This window comes from Vanacampus margaritifer, chromosome 2 (genome assembly GCF_051991255.1).
Source record: "Vanacampus margaritifer isolate UIUO_Vmar chromosome 2, RoL_Vmar_1.0, whole genome shotgun sequence".
NCBI classification, from domain to species: Eukaryota; Metazoa; Chordata; class Actinopteri; order Syngnathiformes; family Syngnathidae; genus Vanacampus; species Vanacampus margaritifer.
Window position 1 is genome coordinate 55,835,219 of NC_135433.1, and position 20,047 is coordinate 55,855,265.

A 20,047-nucleotide genomic window follows, 5' to 3' on the forward strand; every position below is an offset into this window, starting at 1 on the left:
CAGAAGTAGGTCATTTGACAGTGATATTTGTGGCCATATCCACTATTATTGCATTCAGAACAATTGTATATTTCCAAAAGAAATTGCATTGGAACACAACAACTTGTCTTTGTGCTGTGTTCAGTTAAAGGTTGACATTAACACATAAATCATTGCCTTCACGTTTTTAGATTAGGATTTAGTCAATTGTAGAGAAACATGGTCAATGCTGCTCGAGTAGAGAAACCTACAATATTAATGAAACTGCATTATTTTTTCTCTATCACAATTAAAACTGCTGTCAAAGTGAATCATTTAATCTGTGCTTTGTCACAATGGATAAATCTGTGCAAAAATATAACAGTTTGGCTCAGTTTCATTAGCATTGCATTTTAAGATTCTACCCTTTGTAAGCATTAAAATAAATATCTATGACGTGTCATGAAGTATTCTAAATGTGCAGTTTTCGATTTGTTGCGGATTGAAATCAGTGATTCAAAGTGACTGCCAGGAGTCTCTGACTAAATACCAGTCACCACCGTGTGCATGTAGTTGCATGAGGCATTTGTAGGTCTTGTGAGACAAAAACACATTCCAACGTTGTGACTGTGATACAGAGACAAAACAATTAAAATTTGTGGCGTGCAGAGTTTAAAAAAAATGTTCTACTGAGATTGAGCTATGAAGTAGGGTCATTCTAGAATTGGAAGACATTTTCAGAATCCGCCCTTGAATTTTCAAATACTCCATCTATTCATTTACTACCGCTTATCCGGGGTCGGGTCACGGGGGCAACAGCTTTAGGAGGTAAGCCCAGACTTCTCTCTCCCCAGCCACTTCAACCAGCTTCTCCGGCAGGATCCCAAAGCGTTCTCGGGCCAGCCGAGAGACAGTCTCTCCAGCGTGTCCTGGGTCGTCTCCGGGGCCTCCCGGGGACATGCCAGGAGGCATCCAAACCAGATGTCCAGATATCTCTAAGGGAGATCCCGGATACCCTGCAAAGGAAACTCATTTTGTCCGCCTTTATCCGGGATCTTGTTCTTTCGGTAACGACCCACAGCTTGTGACCATAGGTGAGGGTAGGAACGTAGATCGACCAGTAAATCAAAAACTTTGCCTTTTGGCTCAGCTCCTTCACCACAACGGACCGATACAGAGTCCGCATCACTGCAGATGCTGCACCAATCTATCGATCTCCCGCTGCATAGTAGGCCCTCACTCACGAACAAGACCCCAAGATACTTGAACTCCTCCACTTGGGGCAGGATCTCACCCCGAGAGGGCACTCCACCCTTCTCCGACTGAGGACCTCGGATTTGGAGGTGCTGATCTTCATCCCAACCACTTCACACTTGGCTGCGAACCGCTCCAGTGAGAGTTGGAGATCACGGCTTGAAGAAGCCAACAGCGCCACATCATCTACAAAAAGCAGAGATGCAATGTTGAGGCCACCAAACCGGACCCCCTCAACGGCAATGCGGACCAAACTCTGACACCGGTCGTACAGGGACCGAACAGCCCGTATCAGGGGGCTCGGTATCCCGTACTCCCGAAGCACCCCCCACAGGACTCACCGAGGGACACGGTCGAACGCCTTCTCCAAATTCACAAAACACATGTAAAAATCATATCAAGTTGATGGACCAAATGCATGGCCACACAAAGCATTTACAGTAAACTTGTCACGTTACGTTTTCACTGTCAATATGTTTCAAAGTACTAAACAACAACTGAAGAAAAAATAAAACCATTAATTAAATATATGATTTCATATTCAGGGGTTGTAAATAGAAATAGTCAATAGTTAGGTGCTGGTAATTTGATGTTGAAATGGCATTTATATTTATATATTATTATTTTTTTAAAGACTTATTTACTCGTCTGTCAAATACCAGTAATGTTTGCTATAGTGAGTGATTCAACTCTGAGTTTTAACACAGTTCCCAGTGACCAAGAAGTACAAAAGAGCTAAAAATGTATTTGATGAGACAATTTCATCATCATTGCTAACACATGCAGTAGAAGCTCCTTTTCCCTCTCTGCTTTCTCGCAGCTTGGTGCCGGTCGTGCCCAGCAAGCCACTTCCGTTAGAAAGCTCCTGTCACTAGGATTGAGAAACTCTCAAGCAGTAAGAGAATTTATTCTGTCACTTGTCATTATTATTCACCATTTTGTTTTCAACCATCTGCATTTTACAAAGACAATGAAGGTTTTCTATTCTATCCATATTAAAAAAGTACAGCACGTTGTTGATATATATATATTTTTTTTTAAGAACTCAAAATACATTTATGTATAAAGTTGATTGAAACATAAAGCCCTGCAAGTTTATGTATACATTGACTTACACGAACGTGTGCAGTGAAGCTGAGAAAATTAAGTTATGAAGTTTAATTGTGCAGTTACTGTTACTTGGGTAATTGTAGCAATTGCTAAAGCTTGAGTCATTCATGCTAGCTTGAAGTATATCCACCATGTCACCATGCGTGTAGACATGAAGTCATTTTATTGATTAGTTGCTAAATACATTAAATATGTTTAAAGTGCTGAACACATGCAAAGACTGAGAAAAACTTAGTACTGGTTAAACTCTCTCTCACCAATTCAGTTGTATGGATTTTTCGGTCAGACTAAAATTAAAGTATTGGGGTGCCATGGTGATTCCATGGTGGGAGTCACCATGGCACCCCTATACTTTCTTCTTTCTACTTCTGTGGTGTGCTGTGGAATGTGACAGGCCAAACTCTGGGGAATATTGTTACACAAACATAACCCTAAACAAAGTGATTGTGGAGCTGGAGATGGAGTACAGATTCATTTAATTCATTAAAATCAAGAAGTAAAGCAGCTGATTATTGCAACATTTTATTACAAGCTAAACAGTCGGAGAAAAATGTGACTGGGGTTAGACAGTATTTTCCTTCACAAGCTATGACTGAAATGTCATGTAAAACATTCTCAAATCAATTTGGACATAAATCTTTGGAGTGAACGAGAAAAGGAAAAGAATAGTGCTACATTTACAAATGACATTGTGACTATGTTAAAATATAGTGTGAATCTAGTAGGAACAAGTCCAGTGAGACCTACTGGAGAAAAAACAGGACACCCCTAGTCCATATGTAAAACTTCCCATACACTTTGTCTGCCTAAAAAATACAGGAAATATGATTTAAACATTTAGAATTTGATTCAACAAAAAATGTTATAAGATGAAATATAAATATTTTTGGTAGCATACATCATCACATATAGAAAATATCAATATTTTTACCCGCACTGCTAAATGGAATGAAAGGTAAACATTAAATCAAGGGAATTTCAGTGCTCAAAGAATTATCTAAGGAGGTAGGCAACAAAGTCGGTTCAAAACATCGGGCATTGTTAAGAAATGTCTTCATTTGTTCTACAGATGGCACCTCACCACTGTGGTCAAAAGAAAGAAAGAATAAAAACCAAAAAACAAAGGTTCATGTATGCTTTCAATCTTCCTCAGCTTCTCCATCATGACAGTAGCAGCATTCTCTAATATATTCCTGTACGCTCTAGGTGGGTGTAAATCAATTTGTACAATTAACAAATTACAATTTCATTCATTTCATATAGCCGAGAACCTCGCCAAATGCATTCGTCCTACCACAGGTCGAGATTGTCAGTATTAGCAAACCCTGGTTCTTTACGCAGATTCCAGTAGTTTCCCTTGTATAGCCACACTTCTTGGTCATCCTTATCGACTTCTTTCCTGAAAATAAATAAATAAATAAATTAAAAAAATCATGCAATTTTAACATCAACTGCATTATGCAAACTAAAGACCAGAAATAAAGAAATACTTCTTTTTTTTTGTAGCATTTTGATGTGTCAAAGGTCTTCTCACCTGAAGAACCTTGGAATGTGCTCCTTCCCTTGCTTGGCCATCTCCTTCCTTCTCTCCCTTTGTTTCTCCTCCACCTCATCCTTCTTTTTGTCCGCCTCTGCTAACTTTCCTTCCTCCAACAGCCTGATAGAAAGATTGAGTGACATTATAAAATTATACTCGCATTTAAATACAAATATCTGTACTCTTGTACAAGTACTGTAGTTTTTGCTTTAATTGATCAAAAATAATGTAAAATTATGCTTACGAATGCAAAAAAAACCCACACATTTTATTTAAATTTTTTAATTGCTCATTTACATAGTTTTAAAAATAAATAAAAAACTATTTAACAACTGAACTTTTAATAATTTCAGCTTTTGCTTTTTTTCTACAAAGCTAAATTTAAAGTGAAACAACACAATCACAACAAGCATAACACAACAAATATATGTAAAACAAAAAGAAAAAAATCAGCATCCACAATTTGTGTTTAGTTTAGAATGGCACAGCGAAGCACCAAGTAGAACTGATTGGGTTTCTTCTGTCGGAAAAGATCTGCTCTGTTTTGCAGAAACATCAGAAAGATGTTGCTATAATACAGTCAGCATCCAGCAATATCAATTTGTTTTCCTTGCAGTCTGCCTTTGTGTTCTCAAAAAAAGTTTACATTTGTCCGGATACAAGTCTTTTTTTTCCCTCCTGTTCCTCATTTTCTGAACTATTCCTAACAGAGTGTTTGTGTTGTCTCTCATCATTGCTCTGTTTCTCTCTCATCGTTCTCCCTCCTCTATGAGCTGTGACTGCCGTTCCATCTGCTGTGGGTTATCATACATGACGTCACACATATTGATCAGCTCGCTCCCAATCACACTGCAAAAACTAAAATCTTAAGTAAGATATAAATTCTTAAATTTAACCTAAATTTGCTTATTTTGATTTGACAAGTTATGTTTTACTTAAAATGAAATTGTCAGGCAAGATCATTGTGCTTATTCTAAGATACTTATTACTTAATTATCTTATTTGATCAAGCATTCATGGCATTGAGTGCTAACAGCCAGTTTTAAGTACTGTGAGGATTTAAACAAGCATTTCCCACATTAAGATGACAACTAACTGTTATACATTATTAACATTTTTAATTCTTTATTTCACATATTAACCATGTTGAAATGTTTTATAGATGTGTAGAGTAGGTGAAATAGTGTTGAACTCTTCATATGATATGCTTATTTTACTGAAAAAATATTTTAATGAATCACATTGTTTTTGACATATGACTGACCTCCTCTCCTGCTAAAAAATAATGTTTTCATTTTCTCTTATTCTACTGTTGCACCTGCCATTGCGACGACGAAGATCCCGCTGGAATCCTTTGGTAAAAATGTTTAAATGTTTAGTTACTGGGCTTTTTCAAGCCCAAAGGGAAGACTGTTATACATTATTAACATTTTTAATTCTTTATTTCATATATTAACCATGTTGAAATGTTTTATAGATGTGTAGAGTAGGTGAAATAGTGTTGAACTCGGTATAATTTGACCTTAACCTTGTTTTTGTCTAAAAATTCCTTCTCAGTGTTTTGCGCACACACATTCTCTTCGTGAGAACAGATTCTGCTTTGAGAGAGCGCACACACACACACACACACACACACACACACACACACACACACACACACACACACACACACACACACACACACACACACACACACACACACACACACACACACACACACACACACACACACACACACACACACACACACACACACACACACAATCCAGTTCAATTTGTTTGTGAGATATTGTTTTGGGAAAAAAGTACGAAAAGTACCCTGAGAGTATATTTTGTCTAAAAAGATGAACACAAATGCGAACTGTGTACAAAAATTCCATTATGTAACATATTGTGTGAGAACCAATCTGTTGTGTGTTCTCCTACTGATTTGGATTCTATAAAAGCTGTATTCTGCAAAAAAGGAGGCGCACGCACTCTTGGATTGACACACTTTTTACGTGATATTCAATTGGTGTGACCGGAGATCTCCGTAATAAATCATCCTTCGAAGGAGCTTTTGTCACAAAGAAGTCTCATCTCCAATTTTTGGAACATGCAAAAGATGACAAATTATATCATCATTTAACAAACTAACCAACCTCAAAGACCCTGAACTAGGGTTTTTATGAGTTTTCTTATTTTAAGATTTTGCAAAATCTAGTAATACGATAAATGGAAAAAAAAATACAAGTATGAAAATAGATGAGTGCAATATGCTTAATTTTGTTATATTTACTAAGCTAATTTTTCAGTACCAGCTCAGTGGTCTAGTGGTAGAGTGACTACCCTCAGACTTGAAGGTTGTGGGTTCAATTCCTGGCCAGGTCATGACAAAGAAAATGGGACCTGTTACCTCCCTGCTTGACACTCAGGCTAAGCTAAGCGTAAAAAAAAATACTCATGTATTTTAAGAAAATAGTCCTATTTATTACAGCTTGAAAAAAGTCAACATTACTTGTTTTTAGTCTGAAAATACTATTTTCAAGACCGCAGTGGTTGATATGCGGCTAGTATTATTTTCTTATTTTTCAAAATCTTATAGGTAAATTTAAGTACAATTTTCTTGTTCTGTTGGCAGATAATTTTGCTTATTTGAAGTAATAATTTTCTTATTTTACTATTTTTTTTTCTTAAATTTTCTACAGTCCTTTTTGCAGTGCAGGAGTTGGCTCTTGCCATTCACTTCAAAGAGCCACGCTAAGAGACATTTCATTTACAACTGACACATATCTAATGACTAATTACTGATTAAACATCATGATTTTCATTTATTCTCCTTTATAAAGTTGCTTAGTTAGGTTTCAATTGCCAAAGGACTCTCAATTTAGGGCCCGTATATATGAGAATGCTTGCGGGTAAAAACGCGAAAATATTCGGAAAGTGGCTTTTGTTTCGGGGGCTCAAATACGCAAATATTTTAAAGCAGCCTCCAGAATAGGACACATTTAATACGCTCCACCGTTCCATATGAACGGCCAATAATTTGGCTAAAACTTATGAAAGGCTTGACTGACTTGATATTTGACAGACTTTTTGACTTGGACTTAAAACGCATGACAAGTCTTTCCTGTTCATCAGCATTTCACAGTGTGCCATTTGTTTGGATTTTGAAAGATTATTTTTATCCAGATTATTTAGAAGTGATTTTAAAGATGCATTGCTATGCTAGCGTTGACAAATTAGGTAAACGTTTAAAACAGCTACTTTAACGTAACTTGCTATAAAAAATATATATATATTATTGCAGCAGTACTTTGGTTTAAAAATTCTCACAATAATGCAGTGGAAAGTAATAGACGCTGCCAGTATACCTCTTGACTTATCACGGCCCAGCTAAATGAATTTGGTTCTATCATCAAATCCACTTGCTCTTTTGTTATCAACTCAGCAATCGTGATTTAATGTTTTGCCATAGTCTCTCAGAACTTTTTTAAAGAAAAAAAACAACATTGTGTAACAGCACAAAAATAAATTGCTAATGAGAGGAAAGGTCACTGAACTAGTTAAGCAATATTCTGGATATTTTAAGACCGTGTTTTCCAACCATTATCGTGACAAAGCACATATTTCACTTTGGAAAAAATCTTGGCACGCCACTAAGCAAAATGATAAACAAAAAGTAGGCCTACAGGTTAATATGTACCTTCTCTCATCTAGAGGAAGAGCATTTGATTGTTTTGCCTTTTTCTATACGCAGTTGGCATAGATAATACTTTCTTTCTTTTTTTTACTTAGAATTTTTTGTCAAAATAATTGACATTGGCCAATTCCCCATGGTTGAAATGTGATTCATGTTTGTTTTTCCTCATTATGCTGGTTTGATATTTCTATATATACATACATAAGAATGACCGGACTTGGCAACAGGCGGTTTAATGTCGCAGTTATTGTGGCAAACTCAAGTTTATTCTCCTACAATTACATAGTACTTTGCACTATGTATAATTTGAGACACGGCAGTTGCATGCTTGATATGAAGCCATATACACTGAATTTTTTTTTATATTTACTTGAAAAAATCTAGTAAAGTTTGTTCACATCCGAAATTCTAGTTTAACTCCTTGTGAAATGTACTTAGAATTTCTGAATGCATCAACCTTTACTAAACCTTTTCAAGTAAATATCACTCCACATTTTTTCAGCGTACATTGCAATTGTTGACAAAATACAGATTACATTTTAATACATATTTATTCTCAATATTTACCAGTGTGTCAATTTTCATTATTTAGTTTTACATTCTGGTTTGTTTATTTAAATGTAGTTGGTTGGTGACTTTACAGAGGGTGTTTTAGTTTTTACTAGTTTTAGGAATACTGTGAAGATATTGCACAGTGACATTTCAATATTTTTGCATCTCTACAGCTCATTAGTCTGTATTTGGCATTTGTGCAAATGAGTCAAGCACCATCTTCTGTGGCAAACGAGCAAATGCAGCTTGTTTTTTCTGCCACTGCAATCATAAATGCGACCTCTATACTCGACTTACATAAAACTCTTGTACGTGAGCTTCAGTTGGTTTTCTGAAATGTGTGATCCTCGACTGCATCCGTATGAAATGTGGGAATTGGCTGGACTACTTTACCTCTGGTCTGGTCTAAAACGTGTGTCTGTTGGTGGAAGGACAGCTTTCAATTCAGGTGTAAATTCATTCAGCTCTCTGGCATAGCGCGAGAATCCATAGTACTGGAAGTGGTCATCAGGCTGCACATCTGAAAAGGGACATTTAAATCAAGCTGTCAGGGCAAAAGGCAATAATAATCCTTGTGCTCGGTGTGGATTAGACAATACTTGGCTTCCAAATGCATTTTGGGGTGGGTAGTGTGTCACAGAAGATGCCCTCGTGCCAGAATCCTCCAAAACGATGGACAACCTCTCCAGCCCGGTCCAGAACCACACCCTGAACCCCATTTTTACCGCCGTCGGAGGTCCAGTACCGAGACTGCGCACAAAGAGGAAGAAATTACCAAAAGGTACTGTAGATTCATCTCCACCACCATAAAAAAAAAAAAATAAATAGATTTCCTGACCTTGACAAAAGTTATCTTGCAGGTGCAGGCATCGCTCTCTTTGTTTCTGATGACCACCTCACCATAGTGCTCCAACCAGCGTTGCTGACTCAGCACATTGTGAATGCAAGTAACTGCCTTGTTCCATTCATAGTGATCACCATACCTACAAGCATTTGCTTCGGTCACTTGGAGATAATTGAGCATTCACAACTTTAGAAGTGGCTCTTTCGGCTTCCAAGTTGCTTCTTAATTTTTTCGGGGTTGGTAATTTTTTATTTTGCAAAGTCTGCCTTCTGCACTCCACCTATCCATTAACTTCACAAGGTGTCCAAATGTTACTTTGTTTCCAGTCACTTGTTTTTATTTATTATTTTATTCGTTTTATCCAATTAGCAAATAGTAAGGAAGTTACCCTCACCTGGGTAAGGTAACATTGACAGGTCCACTTGAAAGGATCTCCACTGACTTCCCCCAAAACTTGTTCTTCCATCTTTGAGCTAGAAAACAAATGATAACTGATTACATGCCATTACAGCCAAGAAAGAAATGAAGACTGGCCACACACACGTCATTACCTTGCCAGAAGGTGAAGTTAACAGACTCTGCATGGCAAGCAGAGATAGGAGGATGGTGGCTAACCTGAAGACAACAGAGCATTAGATATGTTCCAAAACCGGTAGTGGTATAGTCTCGCCTAAAAGGAAGGTTACCTGCTCACTGACATAGCGGAAGCCTCTGTCTTCTCTGTGATTCTCATATGTTTCTCCAAGAATAGGATTGAAGGGTTTGTAGCGATTCCTCCATGATGCCCAGGCATATCCAGAAATAGAAAACCCTGCAACATACACCTGGTTGCCCAGAATAAAAGATAATTTTAAAACTGTGGTAGATTTGGACCAGGGATCAGTAACTGGCAGCCAGCCACTTGATTAATTAATAATAATAATAAAAATATATTTTTTATAAAAACCCCAAAGATTCTTAAATAAATGCCGATTAACATTCAATATGCCTTTTACACAAAAAACAGAGGGAAACGGAAAAAAATACCAGAAAAAAACAAAACGTGGACAAATATTTGGGGGGGGGGACCTGCGGATATGTGAATCCATAGGTGCCAAACTGCAAATTTGCAAGGGGCGAGTGTAGATGGCAGAAATTGCTTAGTTGCATTTACCTTGAGTCTTATACTGCCCAATACTAGAACGTGAGTAGGCCTAATAGTTTGTAGTGGATTTGGAAGACAAACATAGTACCTCAATAATATCACATTTTTGAGTGAGTTGATTTTTGTGCAAAATTGCACAAAATTAATTCTTGCACTTAATGTTTGTTTCTTGTTCTACAGTTCCTCATCCTTAAATGGTAATCGAGAAATGTGTTATTAAAAATGAAATACATTAAAAGCACGTATTTCACGCATATGCTTGTATTTCGTCCACAAAATAAAAAAACATTTTTATCATAATTCTAGTTTGGAAGTGCTTGGTCCTACAGCAGCAGTTGTGGGCAAACTTGGTCCTCGAAGGCCAGAGTCCTGCATGTTTTCGATGTTTCTCTTCTCCAGCACAGTTGGTATATGAGCAGCTCAACAGCAAGCTATGCATAAGCCTGACAATGATCCTGTTGATTGGAATCATCTTATGTTGGAAGAGGGATACCTCCAAAACCATGCAGGACTCCGGCCCTTGAGAACTGAGTTTGCCCACCCCTATCCTACAGTATGTGGCTACACAGAAGTACTGATGAAAAACTTTAGCGTTTATGTTGCCCATCCGGGAATTATATTATGGATTTCAGACTCACCATACGCTCATATGGATCATCAGTATGATTAGCAATGTCAAGCAGCTCAGAGTATTCCAGCTCTTCTGACACTCTCTGCAGCAAAGACAGAGGTTCATTGAGAGCCACGGGCATGGAGACCCTCGAAAGGTCCTTGCCAATGTTGTTGTACAGGATGGTCATGATGCCAATGTGGCTGTTGTCCGTTCCTGGGGCAGGGATGCAAGTACGACGACCTGGATCATAGTAACACAATGCTCAATGCTCATTCATTTTTTTTAATCAAAACATAAGGTGAATTTATTTCTAGTCTCTATAGCGCTACAACAGTGTAAAATGACACCAAGTCTTGTGATGGACAATCCCTATCTTTAGAAGCAAAACTTAAAACGATATCATTTACTTTAAACAGATAACTAACAGTTAACGGCAGTGAGAATGTTTTCCCTTGCTTTAGCTGCGTTAAACAACAAGTTAAAGTGACTCAGGGCAATTGTGGGTCTTTAGGTACATTAGTGTACTCATGTGACAAAACTAGCAACAATGATACCTGTGTCAGACACCGGGGTGGGTTTATCAGTTGCATTCCTTAGACTGGCTCTGTATTTGAGGTTGGCACTGGCTGAAGAAGACAAAAGTGAGAAGTATTTAATTTTTACGTATTTTGCTTATTCAAGTTTTTCTGGATTTTCTGACTTCTCTCTTGGATCAAATAAATTGGTTCTCTGTCGATGTGATAAACAACAGCCAAGAGTCGAAATGATAATTTCATGCCAAATATATTTCATTAGCAACATTTATTAAATAATTTATTACAGGCTGTAATGGTTTCGTTGGGTTTTGTTTTGATATTGAACATGTTACTTCTTATTCAGGAGGAGCTGAGTCTCTGAAATATGCCAATAACCCACTGAGGGGCGAATGTTTGCAAGTGTTGGGGAAGGTAGTTAATGCGCGCTCCCATCAGGGTTTGTTCAAGTTTTGCAAATGTTCGCCGGACGTTCACTTAGAGCAGTGGTTCTAAACTGCGGGCCTCCAGGTACCCCTATCCAGCCTGTTTTCCATGTCTCCCACAGCCAACACAGCTGATTCAAATGATCATCAAGCTCTGCATGAAGCCTGATCACTAACCTCAGCTGTGTTGGCTGAGAGAAACATGGAAAACAGGCTGGATAGGGGTACTTGAGGACCCGGGGGTTGAGAACCAGTGACTTAAGAGTTTTAATGGTTTTTGTTGTCGTACCGAAATTTTTAACTGTTCAAAACTTTCTAGCGACAAGATAAACCATTAAAATTGGTTTAGAGAATGTTTAGAAAACATTTATGAAAAGTTGCAATCTTCAGGGAACCTTGATATGAAATAAACAGTGTAGTGTTGCAAATATTCATCCCTCAGTGGGATATGATCTTTAGGAATTACGTAACCTTAAGCAACCCATTGATTAATTATTTCATTTTTGCCTTCTGGGAGCGGCTAATCCAAGTGTTTTTTGGCTCTAAATTGGTGTACAGTAGTCGTGTTTTTGAATCAGTCAGATAGTGACATTATGGAGCTGCTACATCAGTACTTTTCAAAGGGCGGCGATCGATATTTTACCAATTACATGATCACAAACAGAAAATACAGTGAATAACATTAGGACAGGCGTATCATAATGTACATGTCAACCGGGGATTGACGCCCCTGCATTCACACCAACTAAAGAGCGAAAACATCAGGCACTGTATGTGGTTATTTGTGTTATTCCCTTTGGAAGGATAGGAAACACTCACCATGTCCTTCGTCAGGCTCGGATGTGCTGGTGGTGGTGATGTCACTCAGTCCTGATTCATCCGAAGCCTCTGCTTCAGAGGAGGTGTCGCATATGATCACTTCATTGGCATCAAAATACATGGAATCAGCCACTGAGGGTGCACGTTGACTGTGACTAAAAGATGGTGTCCTCTGCCCAGAAGAGAACGACAAAAGGTGATTTTGAGAACTGCATTTAGAAATACAGGGTGTTGTTTACTATAAATGAATATTGAAACGACAGAGTTGGTAAAAAAACAAACAAAAAAAACATGGGAAAGATCAACAAACAACAAATTCTAGGACATTAAGTGTTTGATTGCATCGTAGGGAATGAATCACTCCAACATGGTATCAGTCATGATTAACAGATGGTAAATTTTAACCAGGTGTGCATGCCTATTGAAAAGGTTAAGACACCAGATTCAAAAGTGTGACTGCATTTGAGAGCAAATAATTTCCCTGGAGGCTGGAGAAGTATTGTCTTGTTCAAGAACTCATTCAAACTTAATTCTAATTCAATCCGTCGAGTGAATATACTGAATGAAATCACTTCAGGAAGTGAATTGGGCCTTTCTCACTTCAGTTGAGCTTTGTTGTCCCTCAGAGGAGTGCAAGCTGGTTCTTACAGTTGAGAGTGTGGAGACAGGGAAACAATATTGTGGCATTGTTTGGAACAGGAGCAACTGGAAAATAAAACAAGCATGCCTCTTCTCTCGCTACCACTTTGGACCAAATGCCAGAGACAGATGACACATTCAAGTGTGCAATAAGTGGAACAAGTTGCTGACGTTTAACTTCCAAGTTCGTCAATTAGAATTTTGCAAAACTAATGAAACGTGGCAGATGGCAGAAAAATATCAAGGTTATCCTGTTATCTTTATGTGATGCAAAAATTACCTATGGTGTTTTTTTAGTTTTTTTTTTTTTTAACCACAATTGTCATCAAGCATCAGTTTACTATCAGTTTCTCTACACTTAAACTGATCAAACCACACCAGAAAAACTATGACAGCCAAACACTTGAGCAGCTTACAATACTAAATATTGACTCTGAGGGCAAAATCTGTCAATATGGAGATTTTTTCCCCACACAATTTGGCACTCAGCATGGAAACAGGAGACACATGCTTTTGGAAATAATAGGCAAATTGTGTAAGATCTAAATACTAAAACAAGACTATTCCAAAGTGTGTAACGTTTAGACAGCCTTATTCAGTGTCTTACAGAAAAAATAACTTTAAAATGATCTATATTCTACTTTTGCATTTCAAAACCTGCCTTTAGTTGAGGCCCAACACCTCTCTAGATTTGTTGGACAGACAAGAAAATATAAAAGCCTTTCTATCTTACTTGTATGCATTTCTTTTTAAGATGTGGCTTAACCTAACTTTACTAACCAATGTGGCCAAATTAATTAATTTTGTAAATTATTAAATATTGTGTCACTTTGTTTTGAAATTAGTATTATATATAATTATTGCACATTCCATTTTGTACAATTGTGTTCTGAGCAGAAACCTTTAGATCATGTTTATTTTGTTAGATCTATTTAATTAGGTAAAGTCTACATTAAACAATGTAAATACATTTAAATAACACAAATATATTGCTGTAGGCTACATATATTAATAATAGAGTATAGGCCTCCTCTAAAAATAAATCTGCCAGTGAGGTTGATGGGTCAGGGAAAAAATGGACGCCAAGCAACAACCTCTGGTGCTCCTTTGAGAACCAGAATTACATTGCTATTTGCACCTCTGATTATAACAACATACTGTGCACACACATAACCAGCTGATTGTGAGAAGGCTGAATACTTACCACTGTAAACTATATTCACTTTAAGATAAAAGATACTCAGCAACAATTCCCTGAAAAACTATTAGTGATGTGCGATGAGGAAAAAAATGGTAGAAAGATTAGACTCTTGTACTTTGTATATACTGTATAAAGATCTGTAAAAAGTTGGGCATGAAATTTGTCACTATATAGAGAACACAAGAATGGATTATTGGCATTAATATAGCAAAAATAAAATTACAAACTGTCCTTCAGACACATGCACAACTCTGGCAGTGTACACACCTGGTCTGCTTGGACAGTGCAGAAGGATTCCTCAGTAGATTCCGAGGACAAGGAAAGTGAATGGACTTTGGTCAGATGAGACTGTATGTCAGACTAACACACAGGAACAGCCCCGACACATGAGAAAGAGATGAGATGGCTTTCTGCTTGCAACTCATTGACAATATATGACCATTGTGTGCTCTATGTAGAGAGTATCCATCACCAATAGTTTCTCCTATTCAATTTACGAGCAATTCCATTCCCATCTAGTAAATATTAACTATAAAGTACATTAAAAACGATCTAAAAACCCTACCATTCAGTGCCATTAAAATGTATTTGCCTTACTCTAAACTTCCTAATTTTTTTTGCCGTTTACCCACTTTAATTTCAAAGATCAGCAAACAAATCAGAATATGAGACAAATGTAACACAAGTAAACATAAAATGCATTTTTTAAATTGTGATTTTGTTCATTGAGGGGAAAAAATGCTATTCAAAGCTTCCTGGCCTTGTGTACAAAAGTACTTGACCCCCTTGTTATAACCTGAATTATTGTAGCTCTGACTAATCACATTTTTTTGGGACAGCTGAGTTCATTTTGACCGACCACACGCAAGCTTGATTAGCTCCAGACATCTTCAATCAAGAAATCACTTATAAAGAACCTGTCTGACAAAATTAAGTTGGTCAAAAGATCTGAAAAAAGTTCAACAGAATGCAGTGAGCCAAAGAAATACAAGAACAGTTTAATCCATCAGTCTGGTAGAGTAATTCCAAAAGATGAAGGCCTCGAGCAAGCTATGGTTATACCAAAATTGAGAACACATGCAATAGTAGTGAACCTTCCCAGCTATTGGCCAGCCTCCAAAAATTACCCCAAGAACAGTGACGACTCATCCAGGAAGTCACAAAAGGACCCAGGATAAAATCTAAAGAACTGCAGGCCTCCCTTGCCTCAGGTAAGGTCAGAGTTCATGACTCAAAAATAAGGCAGAGACTGGACAAAAATGACATCCACAACAGAGTTCTAAGGTGAAAACCACTGCTGAACAAAAACAATATTGCTTTTTGTTGTTGTTGAAAAAGCAACGATTCACAATACTTTGGGGAGAAATTCTATGGACCAATGAGATGAAAGTTGAAGTATTTGGAAGGTGTGTGTGTGTGTCAGACCAACGCCAACAGTCAAACATGTTGGTGGTGGTAATAGTAGTATGACTGTCTGAGGCTGCTTCTCTTCTTCAGGACATGGACAACTTGCTGTTTTAAGAAACCATAAATTTTAAACAAAACCACAAATTCTGCTCTTGACTTGAAAATCCGGAGGTACAATGTTCAGCCATCCATTTGTGACCCCAAACTGAAGTGCACTTGGGTTCTACAGCAACAGGACGATGATCCGAACCACACCAACAAGTCAACTGCTGAATGGCTTTAGAAAGAAAAAATAATAATAATATTTTGGAGTGAATATGCATGATTATAAAAAAAATGCAGCTCATGATCAAAAACACTGCAGTGTTGCCGAAATGAAGCAATTCAGCAAAGAAGAGTAGGCCAAAATATGTCCACAGAGTTGCGAAACACTCATTGCCAGTTACAGAAAACGCTTTATTTCAGTTGTTGCTGAGGGTGACCCAACCAGTTATTAGGTTGGGGGGCAAATCAATTTTCCACACAAGGCCAAGTTTCATTGAATAGTTTTTTTCCTTAATAAAATAAATCACAATTTAAAAACTGCATTTTGTTTACTTGGCCTTTCTTTGTCTGATAGTTATATTTTTTGATGATCTTGAACATTGAAGTAGGGTTTAAGTGTGCAAAAATAATAATTTGAGAATAGAGCAAATACTTTTTCATGGCACTATACAGTACCATCAGAATCAACATTTCTCAACAGCTACCCAAAACAAGCTGAACTTGTGGTGATCAGTGGAAAGCACCTTTACAATTACCAATACACAATATATGTATAAATATGTAAAATCATTTTGAATGAACATTCCAGGCAACTTAAAGAGCTTATTGGCTGTGTAGCATGCTGCTCCCAGTAAGATTGAAAGGTGTAACCGTGACATTCAGTGATGGAAGGTTAAACATGAAACAGAGTTTATGCTTGCCTTTTTTCAGCTAAATGGGCTGGAAATCTTCATGGCTGCCAGTCACATTTGACATCTCAACAACATGCAATAATGAAAGTACAATCTCGGAATAAATACCAGTTGCTGGTCAAAAAACAGCTATGCATAAACTCTGGCATGAAAGAAATAGCATTAGCAAGCCCAGAAGAAAACCTATGGAAAACCTAGCAGGAAGGGTGAGGAGCAAACAGCTGAATAAAGCCACAAAAAACTGCCCACTCTGTGTATCTTTGTGATTAAAGAATTGAGTGCTTGACCAGGTTACGGAAAAAGGAAACAACTGTGATGACTGGTGCTTCCCTGCCAGAAAAAAAATTAAAAACAGGCCAAACTGGCTTAGCAGTTTCATGCTGCACCTCAATAGCTCAGACAAACTGACGGAAAGGGATGGGCTCTTTTTTAGTGTGCATGCAGATAGTGTCAACTTTTGGATGTGTAAGGATATTAGCGTATATATACAGTGCTGCTCAAAAGTTTGTGAACCCTGCAGGCATGGTCAGATATTTTGTTTAAAATATTAAAATAACCTTATTAAATGTTTAGTCATTCCCCAATCTACAATGCTAACATTGAAATAATGGATTGAACAAAAAGAATGATAATATTGCCATTCATTATTAAACAAAAGTTGTTGATTTAAGAAAAACTGCAAAAGTATAAGAACCTCTCACTTAATCGGACATTGCACCTCTCTTTGCAATGATAACTTCATCCAAACACTTTCTTTAGTGATTTATCAGTCTTTCACATATACTTTGGGGAATTTTTGCCACTCTTCCTTGCAAAATACAGCCAACTGGGAGAGGCTGGATGGGCGTCTAGTATAAACTGCCCGCTTCAGGTCCACAGTATTTTGAAAGAATATAAGTCAGGATTTTAACTGGGCACATCCAGAACATGAATCTTGTTGTTCTTCAAACATTCCTTGATTGTATTGCTGGAATGCTTCGGATTATTGTCACGTTGCATGATCCATCGTCTACCAGGCTGTAACTTCACAAAGGACGGCTTCAGGTTATGTTCCAGGATTTCACAATATTCCTCTGAATTCATGCTTCCCTGGACTATGTAGAGTTGTCCAGGTCCTGAGGATGAAAAGCCAGCCCATAACTTAACATTCTCACCACCCTGCTTCACTGTAAGGAGAAGGTTCTTTTGCTGTTATGCAGTGTTGACTTTTCACCAAACTTGACTGTTTTAGTTGTGACCAAACAGTAAAATTTTGGACTCTTCTGTCCACAGAAGGGACTTCCAAAAAGCTTCAGTGTTGTCCAGGTACTCACTGGCAAAGTTGAGATGGGCAGCTTTGTTTTTTGTGAGCATAGACTACTTCTACCTAGCAAGTCTTCTATGAAAGCCTTGTCGATTTGACTTTTCTTCTGATTGTTGAATCATGCACATTGCACGTGTCCCAGATGCAGCAAAAGAGGTCTGCAAATCCCTCGATGTGATGCACAGGTTGGCTTTCACCTGAATTATCATTTGTCTTGTGGGTCTTGCTGATATTTTAGAAGGTCGTCCACTTCTAGGGAAGATTGTAGTGATTTTCAGTTTTCTCTCGTTGCAGATGATCTGCTTCACAGTGGAATGATGAAGCTCATATTTTTTTAGTGCTGTCACTACCCACTTCCTGAGGTCCCCTGAGATTTCTCTTTCTCTCAGCATGACTGACCTGTTTAGGTTCACCTGGGTAAGACTCAAGTGATGTGGTTTTGTCTCTGTTTCAGTCAGTGATGCACAATTTCTTTGCTAAACCCCTCATTTCATTGGTCCATTTAAGTGGTTAGTTTAGCTACCAATTTGTCCTACCTGATCCTACTTGACTGCTTGTCTTAAGCAAAGCAGCTCAGGGTTCACTTACTTTTGCACCCACATGAATTGACCTAAAACTCCTTTTAATTTTGTTTTGACTAAACAATTAATAAATTTTTTTTAAAAAAGAACAATACATTGAAATACTAAACCTACACTTGTTTCATATAAAATATAATGGTTCAGATTGAAAAACAAAATCTGGTTGAAACCATTGGAAAAATCCAAATTGCCCAAGAGGTTCACAAACATTTGAGCAGCACTGTACACACACACACACACACACACACACACACACACACACTAAATCCAGTTCAATTTGTTTGTGAGATATTGTTTTGGGAAAAAAGTACGAAAAGTACCCTGAGAGTATATTTTGTCTAAAAAGATGAACACAGCTGCGAACTCTGTACAAAAATTCCATTATGTAACATATTGTGTGAGAACCAATCTGTTTTACTTATTCATGATGGGAGGAGAAATAGGTGTTCTCCTACTGATTTGGATTCTATAAAAGCTGTATTCTGCAAAAAAGGAGGCGCACGCACTCTTGGATTGACACACTTTTTACGTGATATTCAATTGGTGTGACCGGAGATCTCCGTAATAAATCATCCTTCGAAGGAGCTTTTGTCACAAAGAAGTCTCATCTCCAATTTTTGGAACATGCAAAAGATGACAAATTATATCATCATTTAACAAACTAACCAACCTCAAAGACCCTGAACTAGGGTTTTTATGAGTTTTCTTATTTTAAGATTTTGCAAAATCTAGTAATACGATAAATGGAAAAAAAAATACAAGTATGAAAATAGATGAGTGTAATATGCTTAATTTTGTTATATTTACTAAGCTAATTTTTCAGTACCAGCTCAGTGGTCTAGTGGTAGAGTGACTACCCTCAGACTTGAAGGTTGTGGGTTCAATTCCTGGCCAGGTCATGACAAAATCCAAATTGCCCAAGAGGTTCACAAACATTTGAGCAGCACTGTACGTACACACACACACACACACGAGTATGAGGGACTTTGAAAATGTTACACTACCTAAAAATACTAGAAAGTAGTAGTAATCCTTGCAAGTGAACTTTTCGGGATGCTCATTTTATAATAATTTTTAATCATGACATTCACTTGCTTCCAGTTAACAGTCATCTGTGCAATGTTCCAAACAGGTGTTTGTTTTGGAGGGTTTTTAGCATTCCTCAATTTTCCCAGTTTTTCGTTACCACGGTCCCAGCTTTTTTTTGGAATGTATTACTGTCTCACTTTAATTTAATGACTACATTTTTTAAAAAAGGTTCATCACTTTAAACATTAAATACCTTGCCTTTGTAGTATATTGAATTGAATACCGATTGGAAAGGATTTGCAAATCAGTGTATTTAATCATTTTTTACACGACTCAACTTTATTTCAATTAGGGTTTGTACTTTGGTCACCATGGCAAGGTCTGTTCCAAGTGGAACCTATCCCGTTAAACCACTGCGATTGCTCAAGTTTCAGGATGGTACACCAGGGCATGCAAATGG

At 37.5% G+C, this 20,047-nt stretch overlaps 1 protein-coding gene across 8 annotated transcripts in view; it reads right to left on the minus strand.

Annotated features, from left to right (window-relative positions):
* Nucleotides 1-2,831: 2,831 nt before the first annotated feature.
* LOC144042645 (oxysterol-binding protein-related protein 6-like) overlaps nt 2,832-20,047 on the minus strand; it is a 39,495-nt gene continuing 22,279 nt past the window's right edge. For all 8 annotated transcript variants that reach the window (XM_077555495.1, XM_077555496.1, XM_077555497.1 and 5 more), the window contains 11 exons: nt 12,472-12,643; nt 11,249-11,320; nt 10,720-10,934; nt 9,624-9,761; nt 9,489-9,552; nt 9,332-9,410; nt 8,932-9,076; nt 8,693-8,843; nt 8,487-8,613; nt 3,857-3,979; nt 2,832-3,721 (listed from right to left, as the gene is read on the minus strand). In XM_077555495.1, coding sequence (XP_077411621.1) covers nt 3,613-3,721; nt 3,857-3,979; nt 8,487-8,613; nt 8,693-8,843; nt 8,932-9,076; nt 9,332-9,410; nt 9,489-9,552; nt 9,624-9,761; nt 10,720-10,934; nt 11,249-11,320; nt 12,472-12,643 — 1,395 coding nt within the window. In that variant the 3' untranslated portion in view covers nt 2,832-3,612. The remainder of the gene's footprint in view (nt 3,722-3,856; nt 3,980-8,486; nt 8,614-8,692; nt 8,844-8,931; nt 9,077-9,331; nt 9,411-9,488; nt 9,553-9,623; nt 9,762-10,719; nt 10,935-11,248; nt 11,321-12,471; nt 12,644-20,047) is intronic.